The sequence below is a fragment of the Labeo rohita genome, chromosome 5 (assembly GCF_022985175.1).
Source record: "Labeo rohita strain BAU-BD-2019 chromosome 5, IGBB_LRoh.1.0, whole genome shotgun sequence".
NCBI classification, from domain to species: domain Eukaryota; kingdom Metazoa; phylum Chordata; class Actinopteri; order Cypriniformes; family Cyprinidae; genus Labeo; species Labeo rohita.
This window is the reverse complement of record NC_066873.1, coordinates 43,579,810-43,599,396: the sequence shown is the minus strand read 5'-3', so window position 1 is coordinate 43,599,396 and position 19,587 is coordinate 43,579,810. Positions and strand designations below refer to the sequence as shown.

Sequence of the window (19,587 nt, the reverse complement as noted above, 5' to 3'; positions counted from 1 at the left end):
CCACCGCTGTCACTTTATGCACATTTCATATTTGTTTTGTTTTATTTTTGTACAGTGTTATCCAAGTATGAGCAAGTACGAACAACATGCCTTAACAGACACCACAAAAAATATGATTTATGTTTTAAATGTGCCTCTTTACAGACTCACACGGAATCGTGTGTGAATAAAAAGCGTTTTATCGTTTACTTTTTTCCAAAAATAAAGGCACCAAAAGCTTCTTTTTTTTTTCTTTGCAGGAATGACAGAATAAACATTGTTGGTTCCAAAAAAAGAACTTTTCAGTAAACAGATCTTAAAAGAACCTTAAAGAACATTTTAATAATCTAAAGAATCTTTTTTCCACTATAATGAATTGTGTCCAATGGAAAAGTTCTATTGATGTTAAACGTTCCTTACGGAACCATCAATGCCAATAAAGAACCTTTATTTGTAAGTGTATCAATAGTGATGACCATTAATTCTGTGCCAGGGGGAGGGGAAAGGGGCGGAGCCAAACAAAAACAACACCATTACCACAAACTAGAGAGAGAGAGAGAAAGAGAGAGAGAGGGAGGGAAAGAGACAAAGCAGAGTGTTCCCTGTGCTCAGTGGTGATGAGTGGAAGTTAAGGACGTCTCTCTCTAAATCAATGTGTCAGTCAAAGTGAACACTTAACAGTGAGCAGCTGGAGGATCATTTGGACAGAGACTCCAGCAGGACATGCAGACACATGCTGGGACACGCGGACTGAACTTAAACTGCACTTAAAGACACTTAAAGACACTTTAGGACACGAGGACACAAAATGAGACTGTCACCCATCATCCCATGACAGGAGACACGCCGGGGGACAGACAACAAGAAAGAGGGACAGAATAGAGCAGAAAGGACAGTGGTGGATCGGTGATGACTTTCACTTCAGGGACGACAACATCCAACCTGCCTGGAGAGAGATTAAAGGGATAAAGCAAAGAGAAAAAAAGGAAAAGAGCCGGGAACATCAGCACACTATCTGGTAAGAGCTGTTTGTTTGATTACAAACGCGATGAAGTCACATGAATCACATTCTCTGGCTTTCACCTCTATACTGTGATTCAACTTTACAAATGAACAAACTGGCTCATAAATCATGCAATGAAAAAATTCAAAACACATTCTTCATGTCAAGGATTTCTTTGTAGAAATGTGCATGACTTTGCATGATATTTTATTCATTTTCATTTCTTTGCCAGACCTGGATTTTTTTTTTAAATGCCTGATTCCACATGACATTTAAACAACAATTACATTTATTCATGCGCCATATGCTCAAATCACAATTTAATTGTTGTAATTTTGCTTAACAATTTTAGAAACCAAACATAACTACAGAAAAATCACATTTAATAGACATTTCAGGGTTTTAAAAGAACTGCACACTGCAGCAATGCCAAGTCAAGGGTTCGATTCCCAAGGAATGCATGATGTATACCTTGAATGCAATGCAAATCACTTTGGATAAAAGCATTTTCTACATGCACAGATGTAAATATTTAAATGTGGAATGATGCACAAAACTCTCATCAAAGCATGTTGTGTCTGGTACAAACAAATGTGTAAGTGAAAAATGTTCTGCATAATGATGTTGTAATGGCAGTAATGATCCTCTAGCATGCAGATGCAATCACACTTTCCACAGAAACAATTACTGCCTGAACTTCACTTCATGCATTCAGGTACTGGAGGATTTGAGGTCAGGACAGTACATATAGTTTCAACAAGAGCTTATGACATAATCACCCATAAAAGCATTTGCCGCATCTAAAAGAAAGTTCTTTGCAGAGAGCAATGAATGCAAATTATTCATTACTGATTGTCTTTGGTACTTGTTTGTCATTCACTCAAATAAAGCTTCTTTATTGGCATTGGCACCTTTCATCTCCATAGAAACTTTCCATTGCACATTGGTTCTTTATAGTGGAAAAAGATTCTTATTTTTAAGAGTGTTGCAGTAATACTAATTGTATTGCTGAATGGATCCATACTTGAACTCAATACTAAAGTCATCAAACAGAAATAAAACCAAAAATAATTGGTTCATCCCACATCATCACAGGAATCCCTTCAGCTGGATTTGTATCCAAAAGACACGCTCTCGCCTTTCGTTCTGAGAGAGAAGACTACCATTTAATTTCCTAAGCGAATACTAGTGCTACAGTTAACGCAAACTGAAAACTATCCAAGAAAGCCAGAGAATTGAGAGCCGGAGAGAAGAGGAGACCCCGATGACATCAGCGGCTCAAGCCGGCAGTCCATTATGAAATCAGTCGGGTTTGAACTTTTAAATCCGTGAAATCTAAGTCAGATTTTGAATTCTGAACAATGATGTAATGCTGCTTTCTCATGCATGATTCCATGAAAGTGACTCTGGCATCGCTCATTACAGTAAAACAAATCCATGTGTTGCTTTTATTGGTGATGACACCAAAACACTGCCTCTATTTCGCAAACCTTAAGAAAAAATAATGCACAACATATAATAAAATAAGCATCAAAGAGTAAAATGTGCTTAAGTAAGGTAAAGTTTTGGGCACTTTGATAGACTTTTTTTTTTTTTTTTTTAAATATGGTAATCACATAAAGGGTTAAACATATATTATAAAACAATGCAATACAGGGTTGGAAAAATCCTAATATCTAACAGACAGTGAACATGTTTCCTAAATCAATGCCAAGACAAATACACAACAAAAACATCTCTACTAATACAGTTATGCAATTGTTAAAGAATATATGATTCATCATGCATGTTTGTACGTCTTGTGCAATCTTGTTTATATTCTGCTTGATTGGAATACACTTTCTTTTGATGACTCAAAGCGAGGAATGTTTGTTTGTACATTCAGTCCAAACCACAAAACACATTCAGATATTAGAAATACTTAAAACATAAAAAACCTTACAGGTTTTCAGTATTAAATGACGTATTAAGAAGTCCCATGTACATCACCTCCCCGTGGCAGTACTATTGTTTTAAAGCTCTCTGTTCAGTGTTTACTTCTGAAGCAATCCCTGAAATGAGTGGGACGGACCTCTTACTTAGTAATGAACACAATGAAAAACATAGACCGCTGAGTCTGTTGCTACAGGAGACGGTCTGTACACACAACACACCACACCAGGCACTGCGTGTGATTGATTTTTCCCATTCGTGAATTAGCGCATTCCAGCGCCGGGGTGTAAATCTATGACTCAGCCGCTCAATGGCCGGAGAGATTAGAGAAACATCAAACATGCATACACATGCACTTATGTAGCAAAATCTGTATGCATGTGCATATGTTAGACTTTTTAGGATTTGATCTGATGTTCAGACTGTATGTCTTGAGACTTTATAAAAAATCTGACTTATATTAAACAATTATTTTAAAGAATCATATAAAAAGACTCATATTAACATGTTCCTGGTTTTGAATCAGGCTGATGAATGTTTTACTAAATGAACTCAATGCATCAGTCAGATCAGTGACCAAATTAACATTACTTAATGATCTTTATTACAATATTTTGTATAATTTTGTATATGTAAAAAAATATGACTAGATTTTATTTACATTTTATTTCAAATTTTATTAAAATTAAAATATTTTAAACATATTTTCTCAGATGTGAATCACTAAATATTCATGGCCACTGCCTGAACCACAAAACCTTAAGTCGCATTTAAAAGTCTTAAGTCGCACAGGTATATTTGTAGCAATAGCCGAAAATGCATTGTATGGGTCAAAATTATCAAATTTTCTTTTATTCCAAAAATCATTAGGATATTATGTAAAGATATTTTGTAAATTTCCTACCGTGATAGGCATCGCTAAGAACTTCATTTTGTCAACTTTAAAGGCAATTTTCTCAATATTTAGATTTTTTGTTGCGCCCTCAGATTCCAGATTTTCAAAGAGATGTATCTTGGCCAAATATTGTCCTATAAACATTGTCCTAACAAACCAAACATCAATGGAAAGCTTTTATTCAGTTTTCAGATGATGTATAAAGCTCAACTGACCCTTATGACTGGTTTTGTGGTCTAGGGTCACATATTATTGTAGCACAGTTTGTGCTGATTACAGTGTAATCAGACTTTGGACATTAATGTTTTTAAGATACTGGATAAATACATTTAAGATAGATAAATAAAAATAAAATAAAATAAAATAAAATAAAATAAAATAAAATAAAATAAAATAAAATAAAATAAAATAAAATAAAATAAATCACAATTGTCAGGGCATGCCAAAAGACCCCAGAGGGTTAATATAAATTAAATGTATTAAATTATTTAATTTGATTATTTAATTATATACAAAGTTTTCATATGAACAGCTGATTTATGTTTCAAGAATCTTAAGTACACTATATTTTCATTTTGTGACCGACAGCAATGATAAAGTTCAAACATGAGAGTAAAAGTTAGTAAGATGTGGATTTGGTCACTGCTCTGATTTGTTTAGCAAAAGATCATGAAACAAATTCAAACCAGTAACTTGGGATTTTGGGCTTTTCTGAACAAATCATTAAAAGAACTGGGTTACAAGAGTCAATTGTCTGTGAATCAGAGTACACTTGGCACACAAACACAACTAACACATGAGTTGTTTTGTTGTGGTTCTGGAGATTCAGTAGCTGAAAATGGTGCAGGAAACACAGGACCACATTATCCACCATATTTTAATTCTCTCTGCTTATTCGTATCAAACCATACAATGAACAGACATAAACAAAAACATTCATAAACATTTATGTATACAGCAAAACTTGTGTGGCCAAACTTGCATATAAAGAAAAGCCACTGTGAGGCCTAATGGTTTAAGACCTGTCAGGTATTGGAAGAGATTTAGCATCAAATCCCACAAGGCACAATCCAAAAGCTATTAGAATTGGGTAATTCTAATGGTGCAGAGTAATTCACTTTGGATAAAAGCGTCTGCTAAATCACCACTTACAGATGCTTTACCAGGGCAAACCAGACCGGTTCTTTGGAAATCACCAAAGACCTTCTAAGGTTTTTAAACACAAAACACGTTTCATTAGCTAATGGCTTTAAGATCCATTTACATTTCATTCAACAAAGGGACTCAAATGATGAGGAACTCTTAGGGTTGTTCAAACAGGATGCAAAATTGCATTTCATCAGTGCTGTTTTTTTTAACTGTCATTCTACAGTATGAGCACATGCTGCAGACATGCATCACTGCCTGTTGCACTGCATCGGAATCAGGCTACTGCTTTAACTGCATGGGAAGCCCAGTTGAAGACTGCATCAAATGCATCTATGCATAAAAATTGGCAATGCCAAAAGTTTGGGGTCAGTCATTTTTTTAATAGAAATGACTGCTTTTATTCAGCACAGATGCATTAAATTGATCAAAGATGACTGTAAAGACACTTAAAATGTTGGAAAGCATTTATATTTCGAATAAACGTGGTCTTTTGAACTGTATTTAATAAAATAATTCTGGACCAGTTTCCACCAAAATATGAAGCAGCACAACTGCTTTTAACATCAATGATAATAAATGTTTCTTGAGCAGCATATTAGAATGATTTCTAAAGGATCATGTGACTGCAAAGACGAGTAACGATGCTGAAAATTCAGCTTTGCATCACAGGAATGAATTACATTTGAACATAGATTCACATAGAAAACCGTTATTTTAAATTGCAATAATATTTCACATTTTTTACTGTATTTTTCATGTTCCAGCACAGAAACACATCTCAGAGAGCCATGACTGTCCTCACTTTAAAGCGCTTTCTTCTGGCCCTGCTGACCATCACCCTATCCAGACCCGACTCCGCTTCACTTGGGTTCGCTGAGGAGTTCGAAAGCCGAGATGACATTCTCGAAAGCGAGTTCATGTACGCCAGTCGGCCCAAACGCTCCCCTGACCCTCCGAGCACCTCGGACCCTGACAAATGCTCTTACACTTTCATAGTGCCTCAGCGCAAAACCACAGGCGCAATCTGCGTCAACTCTAAAGAGCCGGAAGACCTGCTGGAGAACCGCGTGAACAAGCAGGAGCTGGAACTGCTGAACGGAGAGCTGCACAAGCAGCGGCGGCAGATCGAAACGCTGCAGCAGCTGGTGGAGGTGGACGGCGGCGTGGTCAACGAAGTCAAGCTGCTTCGTAAGGAGTCGCGCAACATGAACGCACGGGTCACGCAGCTCTACATGCAGCTGCTGCACGAGATCATCCGAAAGAGAGACAATGCACTTGAGGTTTCTCAGCTGGAGAACCGCGTGCTGAATCACACGTCGGAGATGCAGCAGCTGACGGCACGCTATCGGGATCTGGAGCACAAATATCAGCACCTTGCATCGCTTGCGAGCAATCAAAGCGCGCTTATAGTGCAGCTAGAAGAACAGTGCAGGAGAGGAGGCTTTGTTGGTGGTGGTGTTGGTGGTGGTGTTGGTGTTGGTATTGGTGGTGGTGGTGGTGGTGGTGGAGGTGGAGGTGGAGGTGGTGTTGTACGACAAACGCGACCTTACCAGCCGCCTGCAATCCTCCCCCAGCCACCGCAGCCTCCACAACATCGCCAACCACCTCCACCGCCGGTCCACCATTCCCCCGCCAGGCCTTTCCACCCACCGACCTACACCCGCAACAACAACAACCAGATCACCAACGAAATCCAGAGCGACCAAAACGTCAAAGCAATGCCACCGACTTTACCGACGGTGGCCTCTGAAACACACAGCTACTCAACAGATAAACCCTCAGGTGAGTCTCTTCAGCATCACTCCATCTGTCATCATTTATTCACCCTCATGTTTTTCCAAACCTATATTTAGATGGTCTTTGAAACATTAGAGATTTGAACATATTTTTAACAATTTGAATTTGAAAAAGGTCATTAAAGGGCAAAAATTTCCATGCCAAAAAATAGCCGTAAATATAGTATATAGAATTTATTTTTTCAGCTTTCACATCTTTTTTTAACCATTTTTTAAACCAGGATTTTAACCACTTAAAAGTATTTTTTTTAAACAATTATTAATTAATTAATTTATTTATTTTTTTTACATAATAGCACTTTAAAATATAAATAAATAAATAAAAATCAAGCATTTTTTATATACTAAATGCTAAGCAGTTTTTTATGCATTGTTTTTTTGTGCAATGCCAGATTTTTTTTTAATAACTACCATTCAAACACACACATTTCTCAGTACACATGTAAAAACCACACCAATAAGACCACACAATTATAACTGCATTGATTAAAAATGTTCAGCAGAAGCAGAAAAAACAGGAAAAAAAGTATTTGCTGCATAAGTCAAACTTAAAAACAAGGTGACATCAGGTAAAGAAAGAAAAAAAAAAGATGCCTTGCCAACCGAATGGAAGCCTTTTTACTAATTTTGCAATATATCATGCAAAATTTGTAAATAGGCTTTCATTCATATATATTTAATATTATGACTTTCAGTGGGGATATTTTTGTCCTTAATTTCTGATTCTGAAATATTACATATTTATATTTATTTATTTATTGCAAAAAAAACAAACAAGCATATTTTTAGCAAATTAATGCTGTTTTGCATTAACACAGCCATAATGGAAAAGACAAAAAGTCCCTAAGGATCCATTAGAGGTTTTCTTTCTCTCAATCGAAAGTCCAGGTAACCAAAATGTGAAGATCCAAAAATCCAAAAATGGTCATAAAGGCATTATAAAACAAATCCGAGTGATGTAATCATTGTGAAGAGATATGATCACTTTACATAATGAACAGATTTAACTATAGGCTTTTATATAAACACAGACACGCAGAGCGCATCACATATGGTAAACTAGGAAGCTTAAACGTGTGCCTAAATAAAATGAAATTAAAAACTGTTCATCATATGAAGTGATTATCTCTGCGTTTTGAAGATTAACCAAAGTCTTATGGGTTTGAAATAACATGAGGGTGAGTAAATGACGAAAATTTTCATTTTTCAGTCAACTATCCTTTTAATGCCATGTAATAAACCAAACCCATATGACTTTCTTTCTTATGTGGAGCATTAAAAAATATATTTTAAAAACGTGGGGTTTTTTAAGTCCATAAAATGCAAGTCAGTGGGGTTGAATGTTGTTTTGGACCCGCTGGCTTTCATTATATGGACAAAAACAATTTTTCAAAATATCTTTTATTGGTTAAATGATGCACAGAAGGGCACATAAATGATGACAGAATATTCATTTTTGGATGAACCATCCCTCTAAATCAGTGTTATCATTGACTGTTTTATATGAACATACAAAGACACGCATTTAGTTGCATGAATTGTAATGTCAAAAACAGCACCAAAAGTGGTATTGTTTGGTACTGTATATAAAACACCATCTAAAAGTATGGAAAAAGTGTGATTTTTTTTTTTAAATATATGCATAAAATTCTGCATTTTGTGATGACTTTGCTTTGATAAGTTACAGAACAAACTTCAAAAACAAACATTTAAAAAAAAAAATACTGAATCCGGAATTTGGAAATATTTAAAACCCTGGTAATCTTAAACCAGTCTAAGCTGGTTTGCTGGTTTTAGCTGGTCTCCTTGGAGGTGACTGGCAAGCTAAACCAGCTAAGACCATCTTAAACCAGAACAAACCATCTAAGTGCTGGTTTAAGTGAGTTGTTTTCAACTGAGACTAGATCTTTAAACATGTTCAAATTAGTCTGCTGTGCACAAAATTTATTTGCCAATCAATCAATAATCTGACATGCACTATTTGTGAAGTAAACAAAAAGAGATTTTTGTTGCAACGATAACTGCAAGTGACTTAAATCCATTTATTCCAAGATCTGATAAGGATTTAATGCTGTCCAAAATTGCTCTTTGAAACCTGGTACATTTCCAAACATGGGAAGGATACTATATGTTAAGCATATAGTTAAGCACTCAAAGAAACATTAGGCACTGCCTCAATTACAGAACATGTTAAAGAAAACATTTCCTCAAAATCATGACGCAAGTCTCCACGCTTCTACAAAACATTATGCATACGCAACAGGATCAGGGTGAGTAATGAGAAACATCTAAACATTACGCAGCCAGCAATCTTCTTTTTCTTGCGGCGTTTTAGCAGATTTACAAGGGTAATTGTATTCTGCACACCGAGTATGATAAATAGGTATGGATACGCCTAAGTGGTTTGGTTATATCAGTGCTTCCAAAGAAAACAGCCTAAAAAGTTCAGCGACACAGTCAACACGTGGATTTCCCTGCTCAAAGAGCTTGGCCTCCGTCCCATTACAACACAATAATTTGGCAACACATCTTCTGAACTAAGAGTGCGCATTAATCTTGGGAGGAAAACCCTACAAGACATTAACCACTTTAAAGCCCTTAATTTGGGGATTCCAGACACCATTCAGTGAACTTTTACAGAGAAATCTGTGGTTTAATGGAAGGGGTCTGTTTAAGTGTTGTTTACTATTCTGCTATAGGGGAATTTCTTTGTGGTAACTTAAGATTGTTTGTCTCGAGATGCTCAAATGTGGCTGTATAAATGAAATGCAGTGTAGGAACATAAATAATGGGGTGACTGTATATGGTTGTGATTATGAACCAGTTTACACATTTCTTAAATCTTCCTCACAAAAACCAAAACGTCACCAAAACATGCATGCATGGTATATTATACCATGCTTGTTTCTCCCATAGGATAAAAAAGGTCACTTTTTATGTTACAACCCTGTCTGCATTGAGGAAAAAAAATGTTAGAACTGTCAAGATGTAAACTCAGAATTGCAAGAAAAAAAAGTCTGAATTGTGAGATGAAAAAGAAATCATAATGACCTTTTTTATATTTTTTATCCCATGGCTGAAGTTAGCTTCCATACTGTATCCACTGCAGACCTCTGTAAATCCATCCTGTCGCTGTATTTTCTTCATTAAATGCCATTAAATCACGCCTCTGGAAGTTATTAGCAAGATCTTCGCCCACAACAAACAACTGTAATGTGCTAATGTGCTTTATTTTAACAGATTCATGCACACTTAACAACATGCAATGCATCACTTGACGGCACACTTCTAATAAATATGCCACTCTGCATGAATAAAACAACTTTTAAAATACTGAGTAGCTACTTTATCATATGCACAGCACATTTAGTTTTAGTTTTCACATGAAACAGATGAATTGGCAATGTCTTATGCCGTTTACACCTGCAAACAAAAATCTTGTGTAATTTGGATAAAAGCAGCTGCTAATCGCATAAATGTAAAACTTCAGATGCTTTCTGAAGGTAATAAAATTTGCAATGCAAATCATCAAAACTGGGCTGATACCCAATTGTGGTGCATATGTATAAGTATGCAATAAAGCTTGTTTTTTAAATGAAAATTAGATTTTGCATGACAGCTTGCTCTGAAAATATGTCCTTGTACATAGAATAGAGCAGAAAGGGCTGATGAACAATCGTCTAAAACCTTTACGGAATACAAAAGATTCTTCCAAAAAGAGCCGACTGTGATTTCAGAGCAGACTCTGAGTAGCTCTTACTCATGAGATGAGAAGGCTCTTGCTCATTCACAGTCTGGAAAACGATCTGGTCACAAGCAGATTGATTCCAGTCGTACCCTTTGGAGATCCTAATGCTTGATTATTCAGCAGCAGACGGCAAAAAAGCTACTAATCTGAAACGAAATGTCAAAAACAGCAGTCGCCGAAAAGGCCGAGACAAATCAGATCAAAAACTGTGACGAATCCGATTCGTCTGAAGAGATTCCATTGTATTAGCATCTGAGGGAAAGTCAACAAGTGTGACAAAAGGTGGAGGATAATTTGAGACAGAACTTCAATGAATGTTCTCTAAATGCAGCTGACCTATGGATGAATGTCTTGCTATAATTCGGTAACTTTATTAGAGTACGATACAGTTCACAATAGGGATGACATCAATCTGGTCTGACTCTGTACTGATGATGTAATTTGCATGCTCACACTTAAAGGAATAGTTCATCCAAAAATGAAAATTTGCTAAAAATGTAATCACCCTCAGGCTGTACAAGATGTAGGTGAGTTTGTTTCTTAATCAGATTTGGAGAAATGTAGCATTACATTACTTTCTCAGCAATGGATCCTCTGCAGATTAACATCTTGAGAAGCAAAAAGATGCGTGTTTGTGAGGAACTAATCCATCGTTAAGACGCTTCTGGCCAAATTTAGAGTTCATAATCTATAATAACGCTTCCTCCAGTGAAAAAGTACATCTTCCATTATCTCTCACATCAAAATCCACCCACAAATTTGTTTAGAGCTGTTTGGGCTTAAAAACAGTGCTTGATCTGTGCAGATTTCTCTCCAGATTAAGGCCAGACCACGTTTGAAGTGGTGGTGAATTACTTGTGGATTATTGTGATTTTTATTATGGCTCTTATTCTGACGGCACCCATTCACTGGTGAGCAATTGATGGAATGCTACATGTCTCCAAATTTAATGAAAATAACAAACTCATCTACATCTTTGATGACCCGAATTAATAAATGGCAAGTAACACTGAATTACATCACTTGCCCACCAATGGATGTGAATAGGTGCCGTCAGAATGAGAGTCCAAACAGCTGATAAAAACATCACAATAATACACAAGTAATCCACACAACTCACAACAAATCCATCAAGACGTTTATAACTTAAAACGATCACTTCCAGCTAAAATATGAGTCCTCTAGCTATAATATAGTTTTATTCAGTGAAAAAGTCATCTGGTCTGAATCAGGAGAGAAATATGCACAGATCAAGCGCCGTTTACAAGCCAAAACAGTTCAAAACAAATATGTGGGTGGATTTTGATGCAAGAGGACAACAGAGGATAGAATTTTTAAATGGATTATGGACTCATATTTTAACAAGAAGCGATCTGTTAAAGTTAAAAATGCCTTGATGGATTTTTTTCTTACAAACACGTAGCTTTTCGCTTCACAAGATGTTAACTGATAGACTGGAGTGGTGTGGATTACTTGTGCATTATCGTGATGTTTTTATCAGCTGTTTGGACTCGTTCTGATGGCACTCATTCACTGCAGAAGGATCCATTGGTATGCAAATGGAATGCTACATTTCTCCAAATCTGATGAAAAAAACAAACATCTACATCTTGTACGTCCTGGGGGTGAGGACATGTTTAGCAAAATTTTCATTTTTGGGTGAACTATTCCTTTAATCCACTTTAATACATTTCTCACAGCTGCTTGTTTTTATAAACTCCCCTGGCAAAGCAGCTCACTTTCAGATCAGAATCCCTGCTAGGTATCCAAAGCAGACAAACAGCTGGTACTCGCTAGGATCAGAATGCTAAACCTACTAAAACAAGCTTCTTTGTGTAAATCTGAATGTAATCATGTCTGGTAGCAAATGGTGTGATCTTACTTTAAAACACATCCTCATGCAAGCATCTTCCACCAAATTCATTAGCTTGCAAATGGAAAAAAAGTACCGTTAACATTTAGACCTTTGGCAGAAACACACTAAGGTGGCCAGACAATATGGAAACAATAACCTGAAGTATTCCGTCTGAGAACAGAGGTGCGATTTGGCTCATGAACTGAAGTTCGCAAACTCATTAGACTCGTTTACAGGGGTGCTCAAGGCAGGATGGATTCAGTCAGTAGCAAGACCAGTGTGCTAATTCTCTACATAATTTTCCATCTCTTTAGGGCAGTTTATATGCTGCCCAAAAAAGGTGTGGAGAACATGCAGTCATAATGAAAACAGCATTGTGCTGCTGGAAACTTGTGAGTCCAGATGAGAAAATAACATCTCCGAGGTCAGTGAGGACAAAAATGGCATGACTACTTTAAGGGTTCATGCATTTAAAATGCTTACCAAATCTGCAATTTTTACAACTAAGAAAGCTGCAACACAGTCGATGCACAAAAGAAAACAAGCTCCTGGAGGTCCTGACCAGGCATCACTCATCAATAAATGATGAATCTCTTTCGCAACTGTTCTTTTAGAAAAGCAAACCTAAACAGCTATCCTCAAAAACAGCTGGATTGATGGATAGCAGTGTCTATATGTAATCTAAAGCAGCTATGAACCACATCTGATTTAATTTTCACATTAAATTCAGAGATGCTGTAGAGAAAACCATGCATTTAATATTGCATGTGCTTGCTTTCCAAACAGGGCCATTTAAAGACTGTTTACAGGCTCTAGAGGAAGGACACGCCAACAGCGGCATGTATCTGGTGAAGCCGGAAAACACCAACAAGCTGATGCAGGTCTGGTGTGACCAGAGACACGACCCCGGCGGCTGGACTGTCATACAACGTCGCATGGATGGATCGGTCAACTTCTTCCGAAACTGGGAGACGTATAAGGTCAGAAAGAAGTTTATGTTCATTTTTTTGAAGTAAGATGATGACGGCGACTATTCTGTGTTACCTTAACGTGTGAAGTTACACAACATGTTTATAAATACATATTCTGGGTTCAGTATACAAATTAAGCTCCAACAGCATCTCTAAGTCAAGTCATATTTATTTACATAATGCTTTATATGATGCAGATTGTTTCAAAGCAGTTTCACATTAGTAAACTGAAAAATAGCAAATATGCAAATATGCTGCAAAGTTCTTTAATTATGAAACAATATTTCCTGTAGACTAAAAGGCTGTCTCACAATATCAGCACAACTGAAAATGTGATATTGATTTTATAAAATAGTTTGATAAACAAGAAGTTAATATTATGTTAAATTTTAAATCAATATAACCTGTTTTTCTCAATTTTGCAAACAAAATAGTCCAAACAAAGCCACCAAAACTAAATAAATCTGCAGTTTTAAATGAAGAACTGTAGAACTCCAGTGACAACCATTACAAGATGACTAGTTGAAACATTTTAAAATGCACCTGCATTGTTTTGCATTTTGTGATTTCTTACAAATGTGAACCTGGACCACAAAACCAGTCATAAGAGTAAATTGTTTCCATAAGCTTTCCATGGATGTATGGTTTGTTAGGACAGGACAATATTTGGCCGAGATACAACTATTTGAAAATCTGGAATCTGAGGGTGCAAAAAAAAAATAAATTAATAAAAATATTGAGGAAATCGCCTTTAAAGTTGTCCAAATGAAGTTCTTAGCAATGCATATTACTAATCAAAAATTAGGTTTTGATATATTTGCGGAAGAAAATTTACAAAATATGTTCATGGAACATGATTTTTACTTAATATCCTAATAATTTTTGGCATAAAAGTAAATTGATAAATTTGACCTAAACAATGTCATGTTGGCTATTGCTACAAATATACCTGTGCCACTTATGACTGGTTTTGTTGTCCAGGGTCAGAAATAGTGTAAAATAATTTTTTCATCTTGCTCTTGTGAACCCAATATTGTGCATCATCACACCCCTAATAATGATGTAAGTTTATGGGGGGAAAATATCATGCAGATGATGATGACGTGATCATACTGAGGTCATGCGTGCATACGTCATTGTTCAGCGCTGATAAAACTGAATGCAATGCTTCAGATCTCCATCATTGGATAAGAGCAGGAACTCCCCCTTGGTCACAGTTAGTTAAAGTAATGAGACCCACATTGTTCTGAAACCCTGCCATTCGTGCTTGGAGAGACTTTCATGACAACATGTCTTAACCGGTCAGTCTCATAGCAAACTGTGGCTTTATGAAATCATCCAGAACATCACTTTCAAACGTCAAAGGAATTTGGTTATGCAAGATGGGCAAGGTTTTTAAACAAGGGCCAGGGCTTTTCCACAAAAACACTGTCTGACGGAAACACTCTGTTGATCTCAGAACAGAAGTGTCAGTGTTAAGGAAAATATCTTGATGACTATATCCACTGAACTGCTCGACTAAAATGACACTGAATGAAATCGAATGACACTGAATTGCAACAAAAGTTAAAATGCATTATGGAAATAAATAAAAAATGTTATTTAAAAAAATAAAAATAAAATTATATATAGAATTTTATTTTTATAAAAAAAAAAATAAAAAAGTTGCATGAATGCATCGTTACTCACTAGTAGTTTTAGAAAGTTTTGATCAAAAATATTGGTCACACTAAGCCTTTTATATAATATATATATATTACTGTATATATAAGGCTTAGTGTGACCAATATTGTTGATCAAAACTTTCTAAAACTACTAGTAAGTAAGGATGCATTCATGCAACTTTTTTTTTCTTCCATTTCCATGGAAGGATAGATTTTGAGGATAAATTTTTATGCAGTTCATAATGAACACATCTGTCAAGCTATGGCATTAATGATCTTAAACTCTGCATGTCGAATCAACATGACACTTTTGAATTTGCATGCAAATATAAATGTTGCATAAAGATTCTCCATTGTGTTGCATGGAAAAGCAGCGTTTGGAACGACTTGTGGGCGTGAGGAAATAATGACAGCATTGTATTTTCTGGTTGAACTATTTCTTTAAACAATGAATAACACAGCAGCAGTCTGGAGTGAAAGTCTATGCTGGTGATTTATCACATGCATTAATCAGCTCTGTTCCTGTTTCCTCATGCTATACTAGGTGTTGAGCTGGCTTGTCTGTGACGTAATGTGTAATTTCTGTCTGACATCAGCTAGTTACATGCAGTATGTTCTCAGGTGTTGTAGATACTGTGGTCAGAACTGCTTCCTGAAAGAATAATGACTCCTAATGCTGAGACAGCTAAGTACAAACACATGCACGATATCGCTGGGGTTCTTTTAAATTTCATCATCTGGCAAGATTAAAGATCTGACAAAGAGTGTATAAAACAAGAACGAGCATGACAACTTCTGAACTGTAAAATTATTTCACAGATTTCACCACAGTAAAGCTTAAATATTCATATGTAAAAGTATTTATATATATTTTTAAAAACAAAATGAAATATTTATAAAAATAAATTGTTACAAAACATTGTTATAAAATATTTATATTTTGAATAAACACTGTACTTTTTAAACTTGTTATTCATGAAATAATCCTGAAAAAAAAAAAAAAAAAAAAAAAAAAAAAAAAATCACAGGTTCCAAAAAATATTTGGCAGCACAACTGTTGATATTATCCAACATTGATCATTCTTATAATAAATCCGCATATTACAATGATTTCTGAAGAATCATGTGACACTTAAGACTGGAGTAACAGCTGATAAAAATTCAGCTTTTCATCACAGGAATAAATTCTATTTTAAAGTATGTAAAAATAAAAAACATTATTTTATATTGTAAAAACATTTTGCAATATTACTGTTTTTTTTTTTTTTTTTTTTTTTTTTTTTAATCAAATAAATGCAGCCTTGATGAGCATAAGAGACTTCTTTAAAGACTATTACAAGTCTTACTGACCCCAAACTTTTGAACGGTAGTGTATATGAAGAGTTCAGGTGCAAAAGCCTCTAAATCCATCTGACGTATTTCTTTAAAATGAGCACTTCTTTCTGGCTACTTTGTATAGGTTTCTATGTAAGTACTGGTACTTCTGATTGGGCTGAGGCTGGAATTTAGCAAGTTTATTTATTTTATTATTATTATTATTATTATTATTATTTATTATTTATTTATTTATTTATTTCACAGATTTCACCATAGTAAAGCATAAATATTCACATGTAAAAGTATTTATATATATTTTTAATAACAAAATATTTATTAAAATAATATATATATATATATATATACACACATACACACACACATAAGACTTCTTTTCATTTCAGATCGGGACTTTGAAGTGTATCTGGAACCATTTAAATTAAGTTCGGAACTTCAGAGCGGGTTTGCAAATCATTTGATTTAGATTGTAACTTCATAGCAGGTTCTTGGATCATTCTGTAAATTGAATGATTCGCGCTCCGTGCTCCGAGTCCTGATCTGAAGAGATGGTTTGCGAATCATTATTCAGACCAGGCCTTCGGAGCGTGGATTGCGAATCATTTGATTTAGATCGGGACTTTGAAGCATATCTGGAATCATTTGATTTAGATCAGAATTTCAGAGTGGGTTCTTGAAACATTGAATGATTTGCGATCCGCGGTCTGAGTCCTGATCTGAAGTGATGGTTCGTGAATCATTATTCAGATCGGGGCTTTGGTGCATGGATTGCAAATCCTTTGATTTAGATTTAAACTTTGGAGTGGGTTCACAAATCTTTTGCTTTAGATAGGAGCGTGAAGTGTGAATTATTTGATTCAGATCGGGACTTCGGAGCGTTTTTTTGTTTTATCTTTTTTTCAAATTTTTACTTAAACAGTAGAGAACATCAAATCATAAGTGAGATCCCTGATTAAAGTCCTTGAAAAATCAAAAAAGTAGTGCTTGAAAAGTCCTTGAAAGTCCTGGAATTTTGTTTTACAGTATGTGTACGAACCCTGTAAAAGAGGTAGAATTGTTTGTTTAACAATCTCTTTGTCTTTTCTATCTTAGCAAGGATTTGGGAACATCGATGGCGAATACTGGCTTGGTTTGGAGAACATCTACTGGCTGACCAACCAGGGCAACTATAAGCTGCTGGTGACGTTGGAGGACTGGTCAGGAAGGAAGACGTTCGCAGAATACGCCAGCTTCCGGTTGGAGACTGAGGCGGATTTCTACCGGCTACGGGTGGGCCGTTACCATGGCAACGCTGGAGATTCACTCACCTGGCACAACGGGAAACAGTTCACCACCCTGGACAGAGACCACGATGCGTACACAGGTATCACACCTGCACTGATCGAGCATTGAGAGTTCACTTACTCAACTAGAGTTCACTTACTCAAAACCCTTATTTTCTCTCTCACAGGAAACTGTGCCCACTATCAGAAAGGTGGTTGGTGGTACAACGCCTGCGCCCACTCCAACCTGAACGGCGTGTGGTACCGCGGTGGTCATTACCGCAGCCGCTATCAGGATGGAGTTTACTGGGCCGAGTTCCGTGGAGGATCTTATTCCTTGAAGAAGGTCACTATGATGATCCGACCAAATCCCAACACTTTCCATTAGAACATCACATGAAGGAAAACGCAAGCCTAATGCAGCATAACTCAAAAAACGTTGTAAAAAGTGCAATGTTAATGTTTTGTTTTTTGTTAATTATTGATTGTTTACTTTGTTACGAATACATAATATGCAGTCATACATATCCAAAACCAAAAATGATGAGTGCAATGACTTCATGAAGGAGACACGAGTCTTCATGGGATTCTTCCCAAATGGCATTGTGGACACTGAAGACCAAGTGAAAATACTCGAAAAACTGACAAACCTGGCAACGCAGGTTCCACATGACCTGGAAGCCGAACAGCATTGTGTGCGTCCTTACAAGTGTGCTTCAAATGGAGATAGAGTCTGTTCATTCTCACTGTAAGAAGTCTATCCTTGAAGAATTTTTTTTTTTTTTTTTGAGTTTACATTAGTGTTATTAAACATGACCTGTTATTTGAACACATATACATTCTCCTTTGATTTGTCTATAGCATTGACTTCCAATACAGCGTACGCCGCAATTGTGCCTAGGATTTCTGGACATCTTAGACAGTGTTTTTGATGCAAAAATTAAAATTCGGTCATCATTTTGGAGGTAAATCTAGCCTGGTCTTTGTAGATAAACTGTAGCTTAAGGTAAAATTGTGAATTGGTAAAATCAACATTTAATCACAAATGTAATGAAAGGTTTGAAAACTTCAATGACTGGGAAACATTTAGCAGCATAAATGCAAATCCTCTTTTGTTTTAGAATTGATCTTCAATAAAGGGTACATTGCAATTGTGCCTTCAAGTGAACTACATAGGATTTTCCATGCAAAAAATAAATGTTGGTCACCATTTAGAGGTAAATCTAGCCTAGGCATTGTGTATGCATCTATTATCACATTCACACAAATGCAAGGCCTCTGCAAAAACCACAAATGCAATGTCTGTCTTTTATATTATTGTCTACTTGACTGTTTTAGTGTAACATTGTGTTGAGCAATCATATGTCCATGAATGATTTCACTCTGGCCCTTTAGACTGAGTGCTGTTTTGAAACCATTTGTATATAGAAACTACGAGTGAGTGTTTTTGTAACGCAAAGTATGGTTGTGTTGTGTACTTACAGAATTTTCCAATAAATTATGTACAGCTACTACATTGTATAGACAGGCTCTTCTGTGATCAGCTGCGAAAAATATACACCAGTCTCGGCCTGTAGACTACAGTACATTATTAACACTGATAGAGAGACTGAGCTCAAACCTCAACGTTTTCACTTTTATAAGTAACTAAAGGCTGTAAAGGATCCTACGGGAGACTCTGAGTGCAACAGAACAGACTCAGAAAACTTTTCCCCATTAATCATCTTTGTCGCTATAAATGAAAAATGGTGTCATTACCATTAGTTTCCAAATGAGGAAAACCCTATAAACTGCTGGAAAATACATTAAAGTCAAGTGAAATGAAATTGGCATTTGCAAGCCATTTTACTTCTGTAATGTAAAACACTTGCAACTGAAACAGGATATTGTTGAGGAAAAGTAGCTGGTGGAACTGATTTTATTAATCAGAAATGAACTCAACTGTAAAAAGCAACATGTTTTAAAGGAAAAGTTCACTTAAAAATTAATATTTGCTGG

The 19,587-nt window shown here is 36.0% G+C and overlaps 2 protein-coding genes across 7 annotated transcripts in view; one reads left to right on the top strand and one right to left on the bottom strand.

The window, feature by feature from the left end:
• The window catches only part of LOC127165467 (ras-specific guanine nucleotide-releasing factor RalGPS1), a 159,409-nt gene that overhangs the window by 63,306 nt on the left and 76,516 nt on the right, over positions 1-19,587 (bottom strand). The gene's annotated exons all lie outside the window — the stretch shown is intronic.
• Positions 558-19,100, top strand: angptl2a (angiopoietin-like 2a). Of its 2 annotated transcripts, none has more exons than XM_051110132.1 (5): positions 558-997; positions 5,728-6,740; positions 13,144-13,337; positions 17,420-17,690; positions 17,778-19,100. In XM_051110132.1, the coding sequence occupies exons 2-5, from the start codon at positions 5,747-5,749 to the stop codon at positions 17,975-17,977; spliced, it is 1,659 nt and encodes a 552-aa protein (XP_050966089.1). In that variant the 5' UTR covers positions 558-997; positions 5,728-5,746; the 3' UTR covers positions 17,978-19,100. The 2 variants fall into 2 exon arrangements, with proteins under 2 accessions (XP_050966089.1, XP_050966088.1); XM_051110131.1 differs by having other exon boundaries at positions 5,723-6,740.